This window comes from Macrobrachium rosenbergii, chromosome 45 (assembly GCF_040412425.1).
Source record: "Macrobrachium rosenbergii isolate ZJJX-2024 chromosome 45, ASM4041242v1, whole genome shotgun sequence".
NCBI classification, from domain to species: Eukaryota; Metazoa; Arthropoda; class Malacostraca; order Decapoda; family Palaemonidae; genus Macrobrachium; species Macrobrachium rosenbergii.
In genome coordinates, this window is record NC_089785.1 from 26,394,206 (window position 1) to 26,413,480 (window position 19,275).

The 19,275-nt window shown below is 38.7% G+C and overlaps 1 protein-coding gene across 21 annotated transcripts in view; it reads left to right on the plus strand.

Annotated features, from left to right (window-relative positions):
- The window catches only part of Pld (Phospholipase D), a 38,096-nt gene that overhangs the window by 13,926 nt on the left and 4,895 nt on the right, over positions 1-19,275 (plus strand). For 9 of the 21 annotated variants that reach the window (XM_067088793.1, XM_067088782.1, XM_067088781.1 and 6 more), the window contains 15 exons: positions 556-712; positions 3,013-3,108; positions 3,300-3,440; positions 3,964-4,087; positions 5,259-5,359; positions 8,867-9,055; positions 9,293-9,372; positions 9,798-9,870; positions 11,360-11,497; positions 12,435-12,573; positions 13,069-13,208; positions 14,038-14,733; positions 16,455-16,523; positions 17,912-18,093; positions 18,647-18,774. In XM_067088793.1, the coding sequence (XP_066944894.1) occupies positions 556-712; positions 3,013-3,108; positions 3,300-3,440; positions 3,964-4,087; positions 5,259-5,359; positions 8,867-9,055; positions 9,293-9,372; positions 9,798-9,870; positions 11,360-11,497; positions 12,435-12,573; positions 13,069-13,208; positions 14,038-14,733; positions 16,455-16,523; positions 17,912-18,093; positions 18,647-18,774 (2,453 nt within the window). The remainder of the gene's footprint in view (positions 1-555; positions 713-3,012; positions 3,109-3,299; positions 3,441-3,963; positions 4,088-5,258; positions 5,360-8,866; positions 9,056-9,292; positions 9,373-9,797; positions 9,871-11,359; positions 11,498-12,434; positions 12,574-13,068; positions 13,209-14,037; positions 14,734-16,454; positions 16,524-17,911; positions 18,094-18,646; positions 18,775-19,275) is intronic. The other 12 variants (XM_067088786.1, XM_067088797.1, XM_067088785.1 and 9 more) reach the window with 5 other exon arrangements.

The window sequence follows — 19,275 nt, forward strand, 5'->3', positions numbered from 1 at the left end:
AATACTACCATTCCTAAAACTAAGCACTCGCATAACGATCCTTATTTTAGTTATTGTTGTCTTGGCAGCCATAATGCATGAAATCAGTACAAATAACATAAAATTTGTATAAATTAGGCATAAAAATGACTTTGAATTTTGTTCACTTGAGAAAGTGGCATTGAATCATGATGGAAATGGAATGTTGTTTTGATGCATTTGTTTTTGCAGTGATTTTGTTTTGTTATTGGCAATATTTTAATTAGTTTTATTATTTTTAATAGGAGCATGTCATATGCTAAAGACGTTCCCAGGGTATAGTGTATGTATGTGATTAATTGACTGGGCTGTGTAGACTGATTTTACAATAGTCTACATGTGAAAATAAACAAACTTTTAACAAAAACATAGCTAATGTACATATGTAAACAATTAAATATTCATAAACCACTTAACATGTGAATTTATTGTATAGAAATAAACAGTCATTGAGAAATGTCATGAAATTTAAAGCACGTGGATAAAAACAACACTCGGATAATTAACCGTAAACTAACACCTTTTCAAATCTTACAGGTGCAGGTTCACTTTCGTTCTCAAACGTGTTCCGGCTCACGAAATTTAACGAGCTGATGCCGGAAGTGTTCGTTCCGGAACGCCCCGTCCAGCTCAACATAACGAGGGTGGACTCGGACAATAGCAATCGGGGACTGAAGATTTTTTCCAGCCCTGTGTGAGTTGACGCACATGCGTTGGTGTGTCTGTGTGGAACGTGGACGTTGTTTCTTGTGTTTGTTGTGGGGTTTTCTATGAATCTTTATGTGTTTCCTTGACAGTACCTTTTTTTATTATTACAGTACGGTAAACCCCCCTTATTCGCGTTCTCATGATTCGCGGACTCACGTATTCGCGAATTTCTCTGTGGAACGTATCTACCCATTGTTCGCGGAAAATTCCCCCATTCGCTGTATTTTTCACCGAGAAATACTGACGAATTACAGTATTTTCATATAATTTTCATGACTGAATGCACTTTTTGTGATAAAACTATTAAAATACTCAGGTATAAGCATTTTTAGAGGGCTTTTTCTTGTGTTTATCAAAATAGGCAGTTCTAAGTGTTTTTAGAGGGGTTTTAAGTATTCGCGGAATTTAGCTATTCGCGGGGGGGGCTGCAGTACGCATCCCCCCCCGAATACGGGGGAGTTTACTGTATTGTATTTTTTTTCTGTGTCGTTAGATAGGTAAATCTTCCTTTTGTGGTTCCTTGTACCTTCTGTTATTCCGGTATTGTATTTTTTGTGTCTTTAAAAGAATGTTTCCTAGTGCCTTCTGTCGTTCTGGTATGTATTGTATTTTGTTGTGTGTCTTTGGGTGAACGTTCCATTTCCTATTACCTTCTGTTACTTCTTGCAAACAACACCATATTCTTTGGAAGCTTGAATTTCAAGTCAGTGGCCCCCCCTGTGTGGGCTTGTTCCTTATGAATAGGGTGCATCTTCTGAATAAGGATAATAACTACAATAACGATTACATTATCAAAGCAATTTTATTTGGCATCTGGTAATTTTCAAGCTCTTGAATTCTGGTGGGAAGGTCATATGAATAAGAAAGTACCTGGCTGGAAAATCGATTGAAATCTCAAAGATTTAGGGTTGGACATGTGATAAGTAGGAGTAAAGAGCAGTTATTAAAGTAATAGATATGGCATTATCAGGGTCAAGACCAGTAGAATCATAATGAATGGGTATAGCTAAAGATCTGTCGAATGTGAATTCAGGCAAAAATCGTCCTCAAGAGAAGGCAGCCCTTTGAGATGAGAAATCGGAAGTAGAAGTGTTGTGTTATTAATGAGGATGATTGTATTATTGAAGCTAAGCAGTGCGTGCCTATTTACTCACTGCATTTAGGATTTTAGCTGAAACTTGACTGCCTTTGATTTTGACAACTGGAGTTTTGAATTGTAGCACAGAGAACAACTGTTTTGTTTTCTCTCCTGTGAGAGTGAGCTTTGGCGGGAAAGAGTGTCAAGTTCGAACAGTGATTTTTTTGTGTTCTTTTCAGATACGTATATAAGTTCTGTAATCAAACAGAACCTCATTACATCATATTTACTAAACACAAACATTTACTCTTAAAAACTCATGTTCAGCATTGACTCACTTTCGTTGAATTTGAACAACCTCAGTGTGTTTGTATTGCATGTGGTTTCATTTCTTTCAGTGTTTAGTAGAAACAGTAAGTGTATGCTGTATGTACTGTATATTTCAATTTTCACGTATAAAACTTTTTGCATGAACAGAATTGATAAGAAATTTGACTTGTAAAACTTGTAGCTCAACTTATATATCACTGTTGTTCATGCAAAACCTTATATCACCCCCATCTCCAGTCCCTCTCTCCTTCGGGCCAGCCCTAGGAGAGCTGTTAAGCAGCTTGGTGGTCTGGTTAAACTAAGGTATACTTCTCCCTTTTACAATTTCTGTTCTCTCAGTACCAAACAAAAGTAAACAAAAATCTTCCATATCCTATCTGGGACTTCAGGACTTTAGGCCGTGCCCTTTCATCCCCCCAAAAGGATGTTGCTCTTTCTCTGACTTTTATTTCCCAACTCATGTAGTTAGAAATGTTAGCGTTACACCCAGGACCCACTAAGTCTCAATGGCTCTTGGTCACTCCCAGCCCATCCCTTTTAGCAACAGTTTTCACACCCCCCACATGTAAGAATGAATCCATCGGACCATCAGGAAACATGAGTTTTGTCTGTGTAAATTTTGTAAAAAGTTTGTTATTTAATACTTGATTCATTTCATCACAGCCACCAGTCTGTTTAACAGTAGTTCCGGTATTCCAGCTTACAAATATTTTTGTAAAAAGTTTATTATTTAATGCTTGATTTGTTTCATCACACCCCATCATTTTATTTAGGCCTCGTCCACCGACCAAACGTCCGTGAACGAGGGCTCTGTATGATTTGACAGGCTTGTACGAACATGTGTTTCGTTTAAAACACTAATATTTCTCTCATTCCAGCCTACAAATTGAACTGGAACATGGCGACTTTAAGTGGACCATCAGAAAGAAGGTGTCTCAAGTCACGAACCTTCACAGCCAGCTGGTCATCTTGAGGTGAGCGCATTGCGTGTTTTACTGCGACAGCGTTACACTTCTTGCTCCGTAATTTAAGTAAGCTTCCTTGCTGGAAGTCATTCACGACACTCATTTACCTAACTGCAGGGCAGCGTTGCACTGCTTGCTCCGTAATCTAAGTAAGCTTCCTTGTGGGAAGTCACTCACGACACTCTTTTACCTAACCGCAGGACGAAGCTGAAGCTTCCCGCAGCTACCAGAGAAGCTCGCATTCGAAGGCAGAGTATGCGAATCCAGATGAGGAGAGCGGAGAAGATTGAGGAAATGAACGACGACGGAGGAAGGAAGGCAACTAATCCGAGGATGGTCAAGTGAGTGGGATTTGAAAGGTGCCGTCGTTATCTTACTGGCATCTACATTTTTTCGGATAACTTACATTCTGTTTATTTGTTGTATTTAAATTCTCTAAACGTTATTTGCATTTGGATGAAATCATGAGCTTTTGTCACCTTGTCTGCCTTGATTTTTAATTCACCCAACTTTCATTTTGCTTCGTAATTTTTGCCCCAAGTAATTATAAAATATAGTCGCAGTTGAATTGAACTCTGTAAGTTCAAGCAAACGTGCTATACATTACTATCCTGAAACCGTTTATTTACTAACTTTTTTTTATTTTCTAATAAGTGATCTCTCCTTTATGTATTTCCTATTATCTACTGTAACTTCTTTCAAATGAACACCTTAATATTCTTTGGAAGCTTGAATACTAAGTCAGTGCCCCCTGTAGGCTTGTTCCATATGAATAGGCGTTCATCTTCTAAGTAAGATAATGATATAATGATAGTAAATGTCATATGACCATTGTAATTTCTAAAGCACGACGTCTAACGGCAGGTATCCCCGTCGGGCCCTACAGTCGATGGACAAGAGCGTGTTGGCGGATTTGCAGACCTACCTGAGGAATATCTTGTACCACCCCCTCTACCGCAATCATCAGTCCCTCATCGAGTTCCTCGAGGTATGGCTGCTATTGGTATGAGGTCCTTCCTGCCCTAATCAGTGTTTGTGTTGTATTTTGTTCCTTTGTGAATTTTTTAGGGATGAAGTCAGTAGGGCAGGGAACTCTTGTGTCCTAATCTGGCCTGGTCCCAGAGAGTATTTGAGGTAGTTGAACCCAAACTTCATCTTTGACATCACAGGACTTTCCCGAATTATTGTTTTCTATAAGAATTTTGATTTGGAGAAAGAAAATGTTCAAGAAGTTTGACAGCTAAGTAGAGAGAGACCAAGGGTTCCTGATGTTCTCAGAACAAGCCTGAGATTGCTGCTCTTGAAAGAGGTGTGAAAATTAGGACAAAGCAAACTGGAAGACAAGCTGGAGGTATATAATCAATAAATTTTTTGTAGAAGCAGCTAGATCATGCTTTGAGTTCTTCATTAGCTCTCAAAGTCTGTTATTCAGTTGATGATATAAGCCCACTTCTTTGAAGTAATGCTGGATTTTTTTTTGGTAAATATTTACAAAGAATTCATGGTCGTGTTTACTTGAAATTCTGCCATTATTTGTCCTGATTCCCCTAATCTTTTTCCCAAGAGTTCTCCTTCTTTCTTTAGCCTTAGAAACAAATCATAACTCTTTTGAGTACTCTAACAACACATGCGTAATTTCTCAGCCCTAATGTATTGCAAGGTATTACGTTAAATATTTAGAGAAAATTAATGGTCTTGTGTACTTGAAATTCTGTCATTATTTGTTGTGATTCCCGTAAGCTGACTAAGAGGTAGGTTTATCGCCCCATAGTTTTCCTTTTCTCTTAAGCCCTAGAAACCTATCACAAGGCCAGTTCGTGTTCCAGTCACATAAAAGAATATAACTCTTTAAAGTGTTCTAAAGACACCTTTGTACCCCTCCTCTCTTAAGCTAATGCACATCATATTTCCAGTTCGTCTGTCCATAATAAACTCTTTTAAGTGTTCTAAAGACACCCTTGTACCCTGCTTCTCTTAAGCCAATGCACATCATATTTCCAGTTCGTCTGTCCATAACAAACTCTTTTAAGTGTTCTAAAGACACCCTTGTACCCTGCTTCTCTTAAGCTAATGCACATCATAATTCCAGTTCGTCTGTCCATAACATAAAGAATACAACAACTCTTTCAAGTAGTCTAACGACACCTGTGTGATTTCAGATCTCTCCGGTATCTTTCGTCAAGGAGCTGGGAAGCAAACACAAGGAAGGGCTTGTGAAGAAGAGGATCGGAAGTTACAACTCCAACGGGTGTTGTTCCTGGTACGTCCGACATCTTTCCGTCACGTTGGTTGAGAATTGTAATGTGAAAGGAAACGGGTTCAGTGTGTGGTTGTATGCAGTAGCTTTTAACTGAAAAACCAGTTCAATATGTGGTTGTATGTGGTAGCTTTTAACTGAAAAACCAGTTCGATGTGTGGTTGTATGTGGTAGCTTTTAAAATAATTGTGATGTTGAATGGAATTTTATTTCTTGCTGATCACAAATCAGTTCTTGCTGTTACGCTTTATGCAGTAACCCCTATTATTTGTAGGCGTGGCAAGCTTCGAGGGACATTTGTAGAACTGCATCATGGCTTTTGACTTTGACAAGGATCTTTCTAACGTTGTGTTGTCAACACCTCTACCTATTGCTGTGTTGGCCACAACATTAGAATTTTAGGAACAAGAAAGATACGATGTAATATTATTGTCACCTCATTTTTTATTCATAATGTCCGCCAATTCTCAGGAAACAAGCCTCTTACAAGATTAGTTAGGTTTGTTTACTTCTGGGCTAACTAGTCATTTTTGCTAATCCCTTTTTTTTTATATATTTTTGACGATATATTTAATCAGAAATACCACTAATAAAACGATGGAAAACTAACATAAAAATGGTAAAGATATATGAATTTCTAAGACAAATCTAATACAAATAAAAGTATCTTTAATAAAATTTAGACCAGAAGGAAAGTTGACCACATGCATTGTGTTTAGTGCAGCCAGAATCATTTTTGCTCATTAAGTATATTTGGCTGCTTGTTTCCTGTTATTTTTGTAGTTAATGGTTTCATTTATATTGTGTACCATCTAAGTTATTTATATTCAGGACTTACAAGATTTAATGGCTACAGCAAAGCCCATTTTTATTCCTACAGAATATGTAGAGTGCTTTGCCTAATATCATGTTATATGTTGTAGTTTTTATGTGAAAACATGTACTAAACATGATGTGTACAGTACTCATTTATTTTTATTTTTGTTTTTCATGGAAAAATAAAAGAGTGGAAAGTCTCATTAGCTGTAAGTATGATTCCGAGTCTTTGTCACTTCTAAGATAATGTAAGTGTGGTAACTCCTCGTCATGGTAACTCCTCGTCATCTCCTTTCGGTACTGTCATACTAAAACTGTCGAGGAGGCTGAAGGCACCTCCGTTTCCTTTGTGGCGAGCTCTTTCACTTATCTGTACTCTAGGGTCAAGGCTTAGATGTAAGTCAGTATGTCTTTGTACTGTCATAGCACTTGAGATCTTACGTTCCTTTTACAATAGCAGTTTGTGTCTGTGATATGTCGGTGTTTCCGCATGCTAAGTTACGGTAATGTTGGTTGCGAAGCCCTGTTTGTAATGTTAGTAAATAGATTTACTAGTTATCAAGCACTGTATTTTCATAGAATATATTTGAAAAGTACGTCTCTTTGGGTGTCTAAATAGAGGTACCATATTTTGATAATAAAATTCCAAGGAGTTCCATTGTGCTGTTTAATAAGCATAAAATTGTCTTAAGCTTCAACTGTGCATGTTCTCCCACCATCAAGTCGTGGTTTTTGTCTTTTCATGGTAATATTTATGGCTTTCTTTGCTCGTGCTTAAATGTAAGATCATAGGACAGTATTTGCTTCACAGAATTACCTGTCAGTCCTATTTCCTGTCTTCTCTATTTATTCCGTGTCATAATGACAGTACAACTATTGTAGACAGAACTCATTTGTACTTTTAGTTTTTTAGGTAATGTATATTGTCTTTTGTACTTGACAGTTTAGGAAATAATTCCTTACACCTTTGTCTCAATAACCAGTTTTGTACAGCATGTAGAGTACAGGAAAATTGATTATCTGTTTGTAGATTAATGCAAAGTGTTACTTTGCCAACCAGAGGTATTTTGTTTGGTGTTGAAGTATTTTCGTAGTCAAGTTTCTAGATGATGTCATTAGTGAGAGAATCGTAATTAATCACTTATAAGTTATATTAACATTTTATAGTGTATCATATAAAAGTAGAGATTTCATCATGACCATATTTCTTTAATAATTATATTGGTGGTGTTGTCGTGTTGACTTCAGGACGCTTTGGGAGAAATCTTGCCTGCCTGTATTTAAATGTACTATTTTGGTGTTCAGTCTCCGAGTCTTGTAAGTTCGATGAGGAATTGCTCTTATGTTGAGGAATATTTCTTGTTCTGTTGCTTGTGTTTGTGCATGTGAATGATACGGGAAAAGAATTAAATTTTACTCAAAGACATTTAAGTGAATGACTTCCAGTGACTTTCCACTGGCATTACGTTACGCAAGGAACACTTATTACGTTTCCAAGTACTTTTATATCTTGTTTATTTGTGTGCAGTGTATTTCGTATAAGTTGAACGAGCATCGTGAAGTTTGGTAAACCTTTGATTTAGTCTTGTGACAGCATTTCATTCCTGCACTTGATGTCTTGAATGTGTCTGAAATTTCTGTGTTGATACTTGTCAATTGTGACATGTGGTTCTCAGTTTTTATCGGACCTTTCTTGTTACGGCATTTCTTACTCAAGTAGACTGTTTTTCTCTGATGAGTGAGAGGTCATTAATATGTTATTGTCATTGTTTTGCTCTGAAATGGATTTTGGGTTAATTTATGTAGACGTTCGTGGGGTTGCATGCTTGTATCTTGCTCGGATAGAATGTGAAGTACTGATTTGTCACCCCCTGTAGGGGGTTAGTGGTGTCAGTGCGCCTCGTGCAGCGCACTCTAGGCGTTACTCGAGATTCTTAGCAGCGTCCCTTTGGCCCCTAGCAGCGACCCCTTTCATTCCTTTAACTGTATCTCCGTTCATATTCTCTTTCTTCCGTCTTACTTTCCACCCTTTCGTAACAATTGTTTCATAGAGCAACTCTGAGGTTTTCCTCTTGTTACACCTTTAAAACCTCTTTTCTTTCAATTTTCCTTTCAGCACCAAATGACCTCATAGGCCCCAGTGCATGGCCTTTGGCCGAAATTTTATCTTCCTATTCCTGGTTTGTCACCTTTCATTTGTGCTTTCTGAAAATAGATAAAATACCTTACTATTATTCGGTATCAAGTTATTGTCTGGAGATCTGCTAATGATGCATAGCTTAGAGGAAAAGCTTTCAAGTATGTTTTTTTTTATCAAATAAAATGTCTGATTGATTCGCCATGCCTTCAGACATCATTCAAATGCATGGGGCCTTTTTTGAAAGTTTCAGTGAATGAATGCTCTTGTTGCTTCAGATCATTGCATAAATCTTGTTTGTTATCATTGTGATTTAAGAGATGAACCCTATTCGCATGGAACAGGCCTGCAAGGTCCATTGACTTGAAGGTCAAGATTCCAGTGAGTATGGTGTTCATTTGAAAGAAGTTACAGAAGGTAATTGAAAATACAGAAAGAACAAATCGGTTATTAGAAAAAATAAATAAATAAATAAATAATTAGACATTATAGAAAGTACAAGGAGAATTGTTTTAGGGGTAGTAATGCATTGCATCTTCTCTCGTCCCGACTTGCAGGTGCTGGAGTCCGGTCACCGGAAGATACAAGCACAAGTGGCTGGTACTCAAAGAGACCTGCCTCTTCTTCATAACGCCCGAAAGCGGAGAGATCCGCAGCGTGATGCTCATGGACTCGTATTTCGAAGTCTCCCATGGCTACAGGATCATCGGAGTCAGGAACGCGTTGCTCATATCAAACTTGTCCAGGTTGGTGAACTTTACGTCATGGGAAGATAATGGGTTTGGAAACATATTCCCAGGTCATGGCTTTTGCTCCTCCGTAGAAGGGTAGTGCTAACAGGCCCCAGCATTTGGCCTTTGGCCTAAATTCTAGACTATTTTATTCTGTTCTTTGCCTTTTGCTCAAAAAAGTAAATTTCCTTTTTAAAAAATCTGTACGGTGATAACGTGACTTGAAGGATACATCGAAGCTTCCCCTTCCAGGTCTGTTGTGTTCAGATGTGACAGCGAGGCTAGTCAGAAGGAGTGGATCAAGCAGATACACAGAAATCAGCAGAAGTATGGTCAGTATTGTAGGTCAGATACCTTCCACTGCCTCTTGCGTAGTTTTAGTAGGTCCATATGATTATCTCAAGGAATTAAAGAGTTTGACCTTGTGGGAGGGGTTAGTGGCATTTGTCCACCTCACGTGGCACACTGTAGGCATTACTTCAGGGTCTTTACAGCATCCCTTTTGCCCCTAGCTGCAACCCCTTTCATTCCGTTTACTGTACATATGACGTTTCCTCCTGGTACACCTTTAAAACATTTTTACGCTATATTTCCCTTGCAGCACTGAATGCCCTCATAGATCGCAGTGCTTGGCCCTTGTCCTAAATTTTATATTCCATTCTGTGTCCAGCTGTGTGCCATTTGCTGGTAACATAATTCACTTTGTAAATGAAAGAATTTTTTCTCATGTTTCTATATATAAAATTATTGTTCGCAGGTAGGGACTTTATCCATCGAGACAGACGTTACGATTCCTTTGCTCCCGTGCGGAAGTCTTCGTACGCTCGCTGGTGAGTGTGCCGTCGTCTTGTAAATCAGCTGCTTGGTTTTTGTATGTTTTTAACATGAAAGTCTGTCCACACTATTTCAAAAGTAGCACCTCAAATTAACAGATGCCTTTGGGGGCTGGCTTTCTGATAAACAACAAAGACTATATTGTAGACTGCACTTTGAATGTTTTCTAGGAATCTCGTAGCTAACAGCAATTCCACTTAGTTCCTAACCTAAACTAACCCATGCTTTACACTTAAATTCAATTAAAGATGTTTAATTAAAAATTTAGGACATCTGAAATGGCAGCACAGTAAAAAAAATCATAGTAGTATAGCTGATTAGTTCAGAAGCCTGCTAAGGTGAGGTGTCACTGTATCCATAATTGCAGTGGATTTATAAAGCACTAAATCTTGAAGGTATGACCTCGAAGAGAAATACAGTAGTCTGTTGTCTGCGGAACTGCCGGCAATTGAACATTGGTTACTGCGGCAGTAACATGTCTCAAAATGGAGAATTTTTGTTTCTCTGATCATTATTGAACTTGTATTTTTAGGAAGTTTCCGATTGCTATAACTGCAAATATCTTTTAAGTGCCGTTCATTCAACTCTGTTTAATCTAGGAATCTCGTACATGTCGACTAGTCGTTGCTGAAAGATATGGCACTCATTTTTAGAAACTTGCACTAGTGTTTTGCATGCACCAGATGTTGAATCTTCAAGTTTTACTTTCCAGTTAATAAATTCTTATTTTCTAAGTGTGCCTTCAGTCCCTAGCTGCAGCCCCCCTCATTCCTTTTACTGTACCTCCTTTCATATTGTCTTTCTTCCGTCTTACGCTCCACCCTCTCCTAATAATTGATTCATAGTGCAACTGCTTTGAAGTTTTCCTCCTGTTACGCCTTTCAAACCTTTTACTGTCAATTTCCAATTCAAGGCTGAATGACCTTATAGGTCCCAGTGCTTGGCCTTTGGCCTAAATTCTATAAAGTATACAGTACATTTTATGCACATTATATTCTTTCATACATCATCCCACTGTTATCAGTCATCAGAATATTTGATAATATAATTTTTATTGTTTCACGGATGTCTTGACGTCACGAAATTCTCAAGGAATAAAAGAATTTTGATGTCTTTGGAAACTAAAAGGTTTAAGACACGTACTTCTTTTGTTAACTGTACGTAAGACGCTCTTTCATTTGTGCTAGGTTCTTCGTTGGACGGGTCGATACCGTACTCGGCTAGCACTCTGCTGGGCCCTGGTTCGACTCTCGGGCTGGCCAATGAAGAATGAGAGTAATTTATTTCAGGTGATAGAAATTTATTCCTCGGTATAAGGTGGTTCGGATTCCACAATAAGCTGTAGGTCCCGTTGCTAGGTAACCAATTGATTCTTAGCCACGTAAATTAAATCTAATCCTTCGGGCCAGCCCTAGGAGAGCTGTTAACCAGCTCAGTGGTCTGGTTAAACTAAGGTATACTTACTTTTTCATTTGTGCTCTTCAGGTACGTCGACGGTTCTCGTTATATGTGGGACGTGGCCGAGATGCTGGAGTCGGCCAGGGAGGAGATCTTCATCACCGACTGGTGGATGAGCCCCGAGATATATCTGAAACGCCCGGATCTCACAGGACGTAAATGGAGGTAAATATTTCACTCGGTAATTCGTTGGATTTGTTTGTATTGTGTTTGAAGAGATAGGCTGTCATTCTGGTATTAAATTGGTTTACTCGTGTTCTGAAAGTAGGACTAGGCCAATGAAAAACATACCTTTGACCTCTGCTAAGGTGTCAGGTCATCCCTGATTGCATATGCAGCTGGGAGCAGAGCACTTCTGGATTGGATGCAACTCTAGTCAGTTGCAGAGACTACCCACCTCCTGAAGGATAAATCTACCATAGGAGCAACTAACAAATTTTTGAAGCAGTTTGTATTTCTCATAGGTACACAAACCAAAGCCTTATATGACTTCAACCCACCTCGGCCACCGTGCTTTGTCCCTGTGGCCAAAAAAAAAAATTATCAGATAGAGTGGGGGCTTTCCCCCACTCACCCCCATTTCCAAAGTATTCCCCGTGTTTTCAGATTCACAGTTGGTTCATGCGTACACGCAGAAGACCCTCTGTACAGAAGGCATCGGTTTATATCCCTAAGGAAAATACAGATTACTTCAAAAAGTGATCAGTTTTCCAAACCTGGTATTATTAGGTCTGATTTTTAATTATAAATGAAAATGCCACCATGGCATTCCCTTGTTTCAAGTTCACACAGCCAGGTCACGCATGCACAAATAAAACCCTTGTATAAAGGGCTTTAGTTTATATATACCAAGCAAAAATACAAATTACTTCAAAAATTAGCTATGTTTTCGACTTCATCAGCTTTAACCAGACTGTATTAATCAATCTTATTTTCATTAATAAACAAAAATTCCCGTACTTTTTATCCCTCTAATGGAGCAGTGTTCTGACACACTTATCATTTTTACAAATTAGCAGAAATTTTAAGTAGTAAATAGAAATCACCCTATTTTTCATTCCTGTAACCGAGTGGCGTCCTAATCTACCCGTCCTTTCCGCAGGTTAGCGGAGGTTTTGCGTCGGCAGGCCGAACGCGGAGTTATGGTGTTCATCCTTCTCTACAAGGAGGTGGAACTGGCCCTAGGGATCAGTTCCATCTTGACCAAGCAAACTGTCGGGCAACTTCACGAGAATATCAAGGTGAGAATGAAGTTAAGTCATACTTCAACTTTGTGAACTTCCATTCTTGTAAGCTATGTTATTATCATTTTTGCTTGGCCACCATTTTTAGATGTATGTTTTTAGATAAATCTCTTAAATTGAATGTTAAGTATAAAGTGCAGGTCAGTTTAGGGTAGGAGTTATGTGGAATTGGTGTTAGCTGTAAGATATCTAGATAATTTCAAGCGCAGGCTGAAACATTGGGCCTTTGTTACTTAACAGATTTCCTAACTTGTCAGGAAGCCAAACCCTCAGAGTGTATGTTAATTTGAGGTGCTACTATTAAAAATACATGTGGATAAGCAAATCTAGATAAAGGAAATTTTTCTTCAATGAAGTCAGAACAGTTTTGTGTAATTCCTCACTTACGTTGACTGACCACTTTAGAAGGAATTGGCAGCACCCTTTAAAATAAGTCTCGCTTTGTATAAGAACCATCTTTCCCAGTAACTAAGACATTTCCCGCTCTTTTAGATTCTACGGCACCCAGACCACTATGCAGGAGGGGTTCTGTACTGGGCCCATCACGAGAAGATGGTCATAATCGACCAGATGTATGCCTTCGTGAGCGGCATCGATTTGGCGTTTGGCCGGTGGGACGACTCCAGGCACAAGTGAGTGTGGTCTGCTAGTCGTTTGCCCTTTTAGGGGGATAGCGCCGTCGGTGCCCCCTATGCGGTGCACTGTAGGCATTACTTAAGGTTCTTTCTGTACCTCCTTTCATATTCTCTTTCTGCAACTTTCTCCTTACAGTTGATTCATAGTGCAACCGTGAGGTTTTCCTCCTGTTGCACCTTTCAAACCCTTTCGCTGTCAATTTCCGTTTCGGCGCTGAATGACCTCATAGGTCCCAGTGCTTGGCCTTTGACCTAAATTCTATGTTCTGTTCTATTCTAGTCTAGTCTAGTCATTTGTAACTTAAGTATTATAGTGTCAGACGTCAGTTATTTAAATGAAATAATGAAAAATGGTATAAAGAAAAGAAATTAAAAAGCAAATCCTGGACGTACGAAGTTCGGCATTTTTAAATACGCATAATTGATGAACTGTTATGACATAGTCACTTTGGAGTACATAAAATTAAGCCCAGAATTTTTCCAGTATTTTAACATTTTTTTGGACTTATGACACAGACAGCATTGAGCATTTAGTATTAATATTAAGTCCACAGCTTTATTCTATTTTAACATTTTTTGGACCGTGAGAATGTAGAAGGTTTTGAGTTCATGAAATGAAGTCGTTATTTTTTCCTGTACATTAACATTTTTAAGTTTATTTCATACTAGTACTAACATTTGAAAGTTTATTTCATACTCAGTAATGTAAATTCTACGGTATATTAATTCAAAAAGTTTTGCGGTGCCTGTACATAATGTAAATGGTACTGTTTATTAATTAAAAAAGTCTTGCAGTGCCTAACTTTTTATCATGATTTATTTACAGACTCTTAGATGTAGGTCACGCTGGCTTACAGTCACCCCAGGGCGCTCAGTCTCCAGGCGTCCATCAGGGGCCCTTAGGGTCCACCTTGATGCACCTCGTCAAGGGAACCAACGAAGTTCTCGTTAAACCTGTGACGCAGTCTGCTCCCAGCAGCAGGAGGTCTTCTTTCGACAACGGATTGTCAGACGACCTCACCCTCAGTACCACTCTGAGTTCCATTTTATCTAGTCAAGTGGAAGGCACCCCAGATGTTCAGGTGGCTTGTCAAGAGGAAAGTAAGGGCAGGTATCTAGACCCAAGCGGTTTTCCCAGCAGAGACAACGACGGCATTTTGAACGACCCACCTGACGACAGTTCGAACGTGAAGACGCGCTCGTTACATGGCGAAACTAGGTACAGGGGAGACGAAGAGGACGCCTCTCTCAAAGACAACGTCTCCTCGTACGAGAAGGCATCTCTGTCTAGTCATAGCATGAAGTTCGTCAAGCGGAGGCTGCTGAGGAGGAGTACGCGTGGAGACAAGCGTTCGTCCGCCGTCTGTCACCAGAATTCCGACGGGGAAGAGCACTCGGAAGGAAGGGTGGGGAAGGGGCTGAAAGAAGTGAAGAAGATGGGGCTCGAACTGGTGGAAGAAGTCAAGGAGAAGGGGAGAGAAGTTCGAGCCTGGACCGCCACGAAGCTTCCTCAGCTGCACCGGTAAGTAAAAGCTGGCACGTTTTGGTTTGACCGTGACTGAAGGCTTGTAGAAACGCAGTGTGTTGTGTTTTCTCGTGAATGAGCAAAGGCACATATACAGTGCAGGTTTGATAGTGTAGGTTATGTACAAACACTCCCCTGTACACAAACTGGACTTGGTCCAACTGCTTCCAGCTGGCTAGGACTTCACGTTACTAGTTAGTGTTCTGTATGGTACTTAAATACACGTAACTGGTTTTTATAAGTATAGAATCTGTAAAGTGAAAAGTTCATAGCTTCAGCAAGGCTGCCTCAGAAAATTTACAGGTTAAAATTCTGGAAGTAAGGGGAGTGTCTGTATTTTAAAATAATTTTGAGTCATTTTCTTAACCAGTACCTCTTAAATTGACCCTGATGTCTCCCATGTAAAGGCTGAATTGAAGACAAATATATTGTTTGAGCTCAGACAGTGGAATTTATCCATACATATACATACATGTAAATTTGTCATTTTGAACGCTCTGTGGCAATGCTTGAAGATAACTCGTGTTTGTTGTCCATTTCAAGTGAGGATGAATTATAACTTAGTGGAAATGCAGTGTGTTTGGACCTTCTTCCCAAACATACAATTAAATTTCATCCAAAATTTAAAAGCCAGTAAGTTTGTGTTGCAAGTTGTGTACTGCTGAAAATGAAAGCTTTGTAAAAGAAAATAAGGTGAGAGAAATGTATACCAGTTAATATATAAGAAAAATATTTTATTTCTCCTTACTATGAGAGAAAAAACATCCCCATTTTACTTCATAAACAGCCTGGGCTCATCGCGACTATTTCAAGTTTAACACAAACTGTTTAGGGAAGAGTGAAATTAGCAGTAGAACGAGATTTGCAAGAGAGAACATTATGACGTTTTGGTAATACTTAAAATCCTTTGGATGTAGAAGACATGAACTTATTCATATATCCATTTCACTCACTTTCACTTTTTACTTGTATTTTAAATATATATCCCTTCCTCAGTGTTTCCGAAATTACCCATTTTTGTTTTTCAGTTCCATGTATCTTTGACGTTTCGTTGCTTTCCTTTAGCTCCGTCCAAACCGTTCTTTTTTTCCAGTTGTATTTCCTCGTTCAATTTGCTTTTATCAATATATTCTTTCTGTTAATCTCCGCTTTTCCTCATTCTCCACTTCCAATCACTTTTTTTAACTCATGTTTGTCGTATCCTTTATCATTGCTTGTTTTCCGTCCTTCATTCTTCTGTTGTTCATTTTTACTTCAGTCACTCATTTTGAAAGTATGCCATATAGCGATGTCACTTAATGATATAGTATTTGTAATGTAAAGCCAGACTGTTTATCAATCAACTTTGTCACATCCAGAACTGACCCCATAATTCCTCATTAAAAAGCAAAGTAGATTTTGCATGGTTTATAATGCAAAGCCAAAGTGTTGATTAATCACCTTACCGTATCTATTGTAGAAATGACTTTATAATTCCTCATTAAAAGCAAAGGTTGATTTTGCATGACTTGTAACGAAAAGCCAAAGTATTCCTTAGTCAGCCCTATCATAATTCCTCATTAAAAAGCAAAGGTTGGCTTTGAACGATTTCCAATAATCACTAACGTTGCCGTTTGCTTGCGACTGTCCCCATGTGCATGGAGGAGCCAAGCATGAGTGTTGCCGTTTTGTGCGCCGGAATGACCCCTCTGAATTTTTCGAACGCTCCCAAATTACAGGAGAAACAGCTCCAGTTCCGAGGTGTCGGACGAGGATGAGGTCGACAATGCTGACCACGGGGTGAAGAGGTTGGTTAATTTTTTTGTTTGAATTCAGTGTGTCAAATGGTTCTTTATACATATAGTGGTTTGAAATAAAACTTTGCGTAGTTTTTTCTAGCTTGGTAATCAGTTTTATTTCCATGTACCTTTAAGCCCCGACTCAGATTTTCTTTGTTATTTGTAAAGCAATGCTTTTTTCTAAAGTGCAGAAGCTCCTTCGAACTTAAAACTTACTAGAAGTACATTGGTGATAAGACTGGATTTTCACACTTAAGAATGATTGTTTATTATTATTATTATTATTATTATTATTATTATTATTATTATTATTATTATTATTATCACTAAGAAGTTTAGTTAGCTATAGAAATGTTAAAGCAAATCTCTTGGCTAAACATCTTGGCCTTCACATAGCCATTGGGCTAGACTCACTTAGGGGTTACCTAAAAAGAATTTGTTTTTAGATTATAAAAAGTTGATCAATAAAAGTTGGAGGAGTTGAACATCAAAGTGAAAAAAAAACAGGAGGGAACGAATAAACAAGTAAAAAATGCACCGAAGTTTCCTCAGCGCAATCAAGTTTTCTGTACAGCCGCTACATCGTATAATCAAGGCCACCAAAAAAGATCTATCTTTCGGTGGTCTCGGCTGTTGAGCTGCAGCCCATGAATCTTAACCACGGCCCGGTGGTGGCCTATCCTATATCGTTGCCAGATGTACAATTATGGCTAAATTTAACCTTAAATAGAATAAAAACTATTGAGTCTAGAGGGTTGCAATATGGTATGTTTGGTGATTGGAGGGTGGATGATCAACAAAGCAATTTGCAGCCCTGCATCCTCAGTAGTTTTTAAGATTTGAGGGCAGACAAAAAAAAGTGCAGACGAACAGACAAAGCCGGCACAATAGTTTTCTTTCAGAAAACTAAAAATTACAAGTCAGAGAGCGTAGCATTGCTGAGTCGAAAGGAACCTTAATAACTGATCGTAGTGTTTTGCGTAAGTCACACTGAGAATCATAGGCATCGTCTGCTTATAAATAATTGTTATATCATTTTTACTGATTGTAAATTATCTCAAAGAATACTGTACAACATTAAGTGTAGTTAATAGACGCATTGCCTGTATCAATGAATCTCCCAGTGAGATGCCTGGAGTATCACAGTGACATTCAGAAGTCAGTCAATAATTCCTAGGTTAATTATTTCTTTTTACACATTTAAGTCAGGCATTTAATTTTTCCACTTAAGAATCTTGTCACTGCATTTACTGTGAACCTAATTATTCCTGAATCTTCTCACTACATTTGCTGTTGATCTCATTAATTCCCGAGATTTAGTTTAGGAAAGCTTTCTTTTCTCTAACCAGAAAACACTGTTTTCACTGGATTAATCAGTTTTTCCTCTCCACCCCTAGCATCTACAAGTTTCACCGTCACAGGTTAGGGGACCGACACAAGATGGGAAGCACCTCGTCCCTAGCCCAGGCCCACAGCGTCCTCACCAAAGAGGACACGACGTCCATCCACCTGTGGGTTGGGAAGGACTACGTGAACTGGATTAGCAAAGATCTGACCAATTTAGACAAACCTTTCAAAGGTAAACTGTGTTCGTGATAACATGTATTATTATTATTCAGACGTGAACCCTTACTTCAAAGATCTGACCAATTTAGACAAACCTTTCAAAGGTAAACTGTGTTCGTCATTATTATTATTATTCAGATGTGAACCCTTACTCGTATGAAACGAATCTACAGGGCCCTCTGGAAGATCTGCCCAATTTAGACAAACCTTTCAAAGGTAAATTGTCTTTGTTATTATTATTCAAAAGATGAGCCCGTATTCGTGTGGAACAAGCCCGCAGGGGCCATTGACCTGAAATTCAAACTCCCAACCCTCTTCATTCATTTTGCGATGCCTTCGTTCATATCCTCTTTCTTCCATCTTACTTTCCACCCTCTCCTGACAATCGTTTCGCCGTTTTCACCGCTGAATCACTTCGTAGGTCCCAGCACTTAGCCGAGGGCCTAGATTTCACATTCCAATTCCAATGTCCTCAGCCAATATCTGTGTCTGCTCACCATTAGAGAGTAATTCCTAATTTGACAGGTATTTTAAAGCACTTGAGCAATACTGTTCGTACATTTCAGATATCGTTGACCGGCATCAGACTCCGCGGATGCCTTGGCACGACATAGGACTGTTTGTCGAGGGACCCGCGGCCAGAGATGCCGCTAGGCATTTCATACAGAGATGGAACGCGGTGAAGACGGAAAAGGTGTGTATAAATAGAGTCTTCCTCTGTACTGTAGCACCTCCACTGAAGAGATGCTTTTGGGATCTGGTGGGCTTCTGATAGGTAAAAAAACTTCATTAAGTAACCGAGATCATATCTATGTAATAACCTGCATTTAATCCAGGTACAATAGCTCCTCAGATTAACATGCTTTTGGGGTCTTGCTGTCTGATAACTTAAAACCTCTATTAAGTAACATAGACCGTACAGTATAACCTGTGTTTGAATATTTTCTAAATATAGCTTAACATCAATTCCACAAAGTTTGTAGCCTAAACTAACCTGCACTTTACATTTAACATCCAATTTAAGAATTGTGTTAAAAATTTATGTTTAAAATGGAAACTTAGCTAAAAATCATCATAATAATGTTGCTGATAAGTACAGTCTGCTAAGTTGAGGTGTCACTGTATACAGACACCACCCTACTTAGAATGAGTTACGTTCCAGACAGCCATTTGTACGTTGAATTGTATTTAAGTT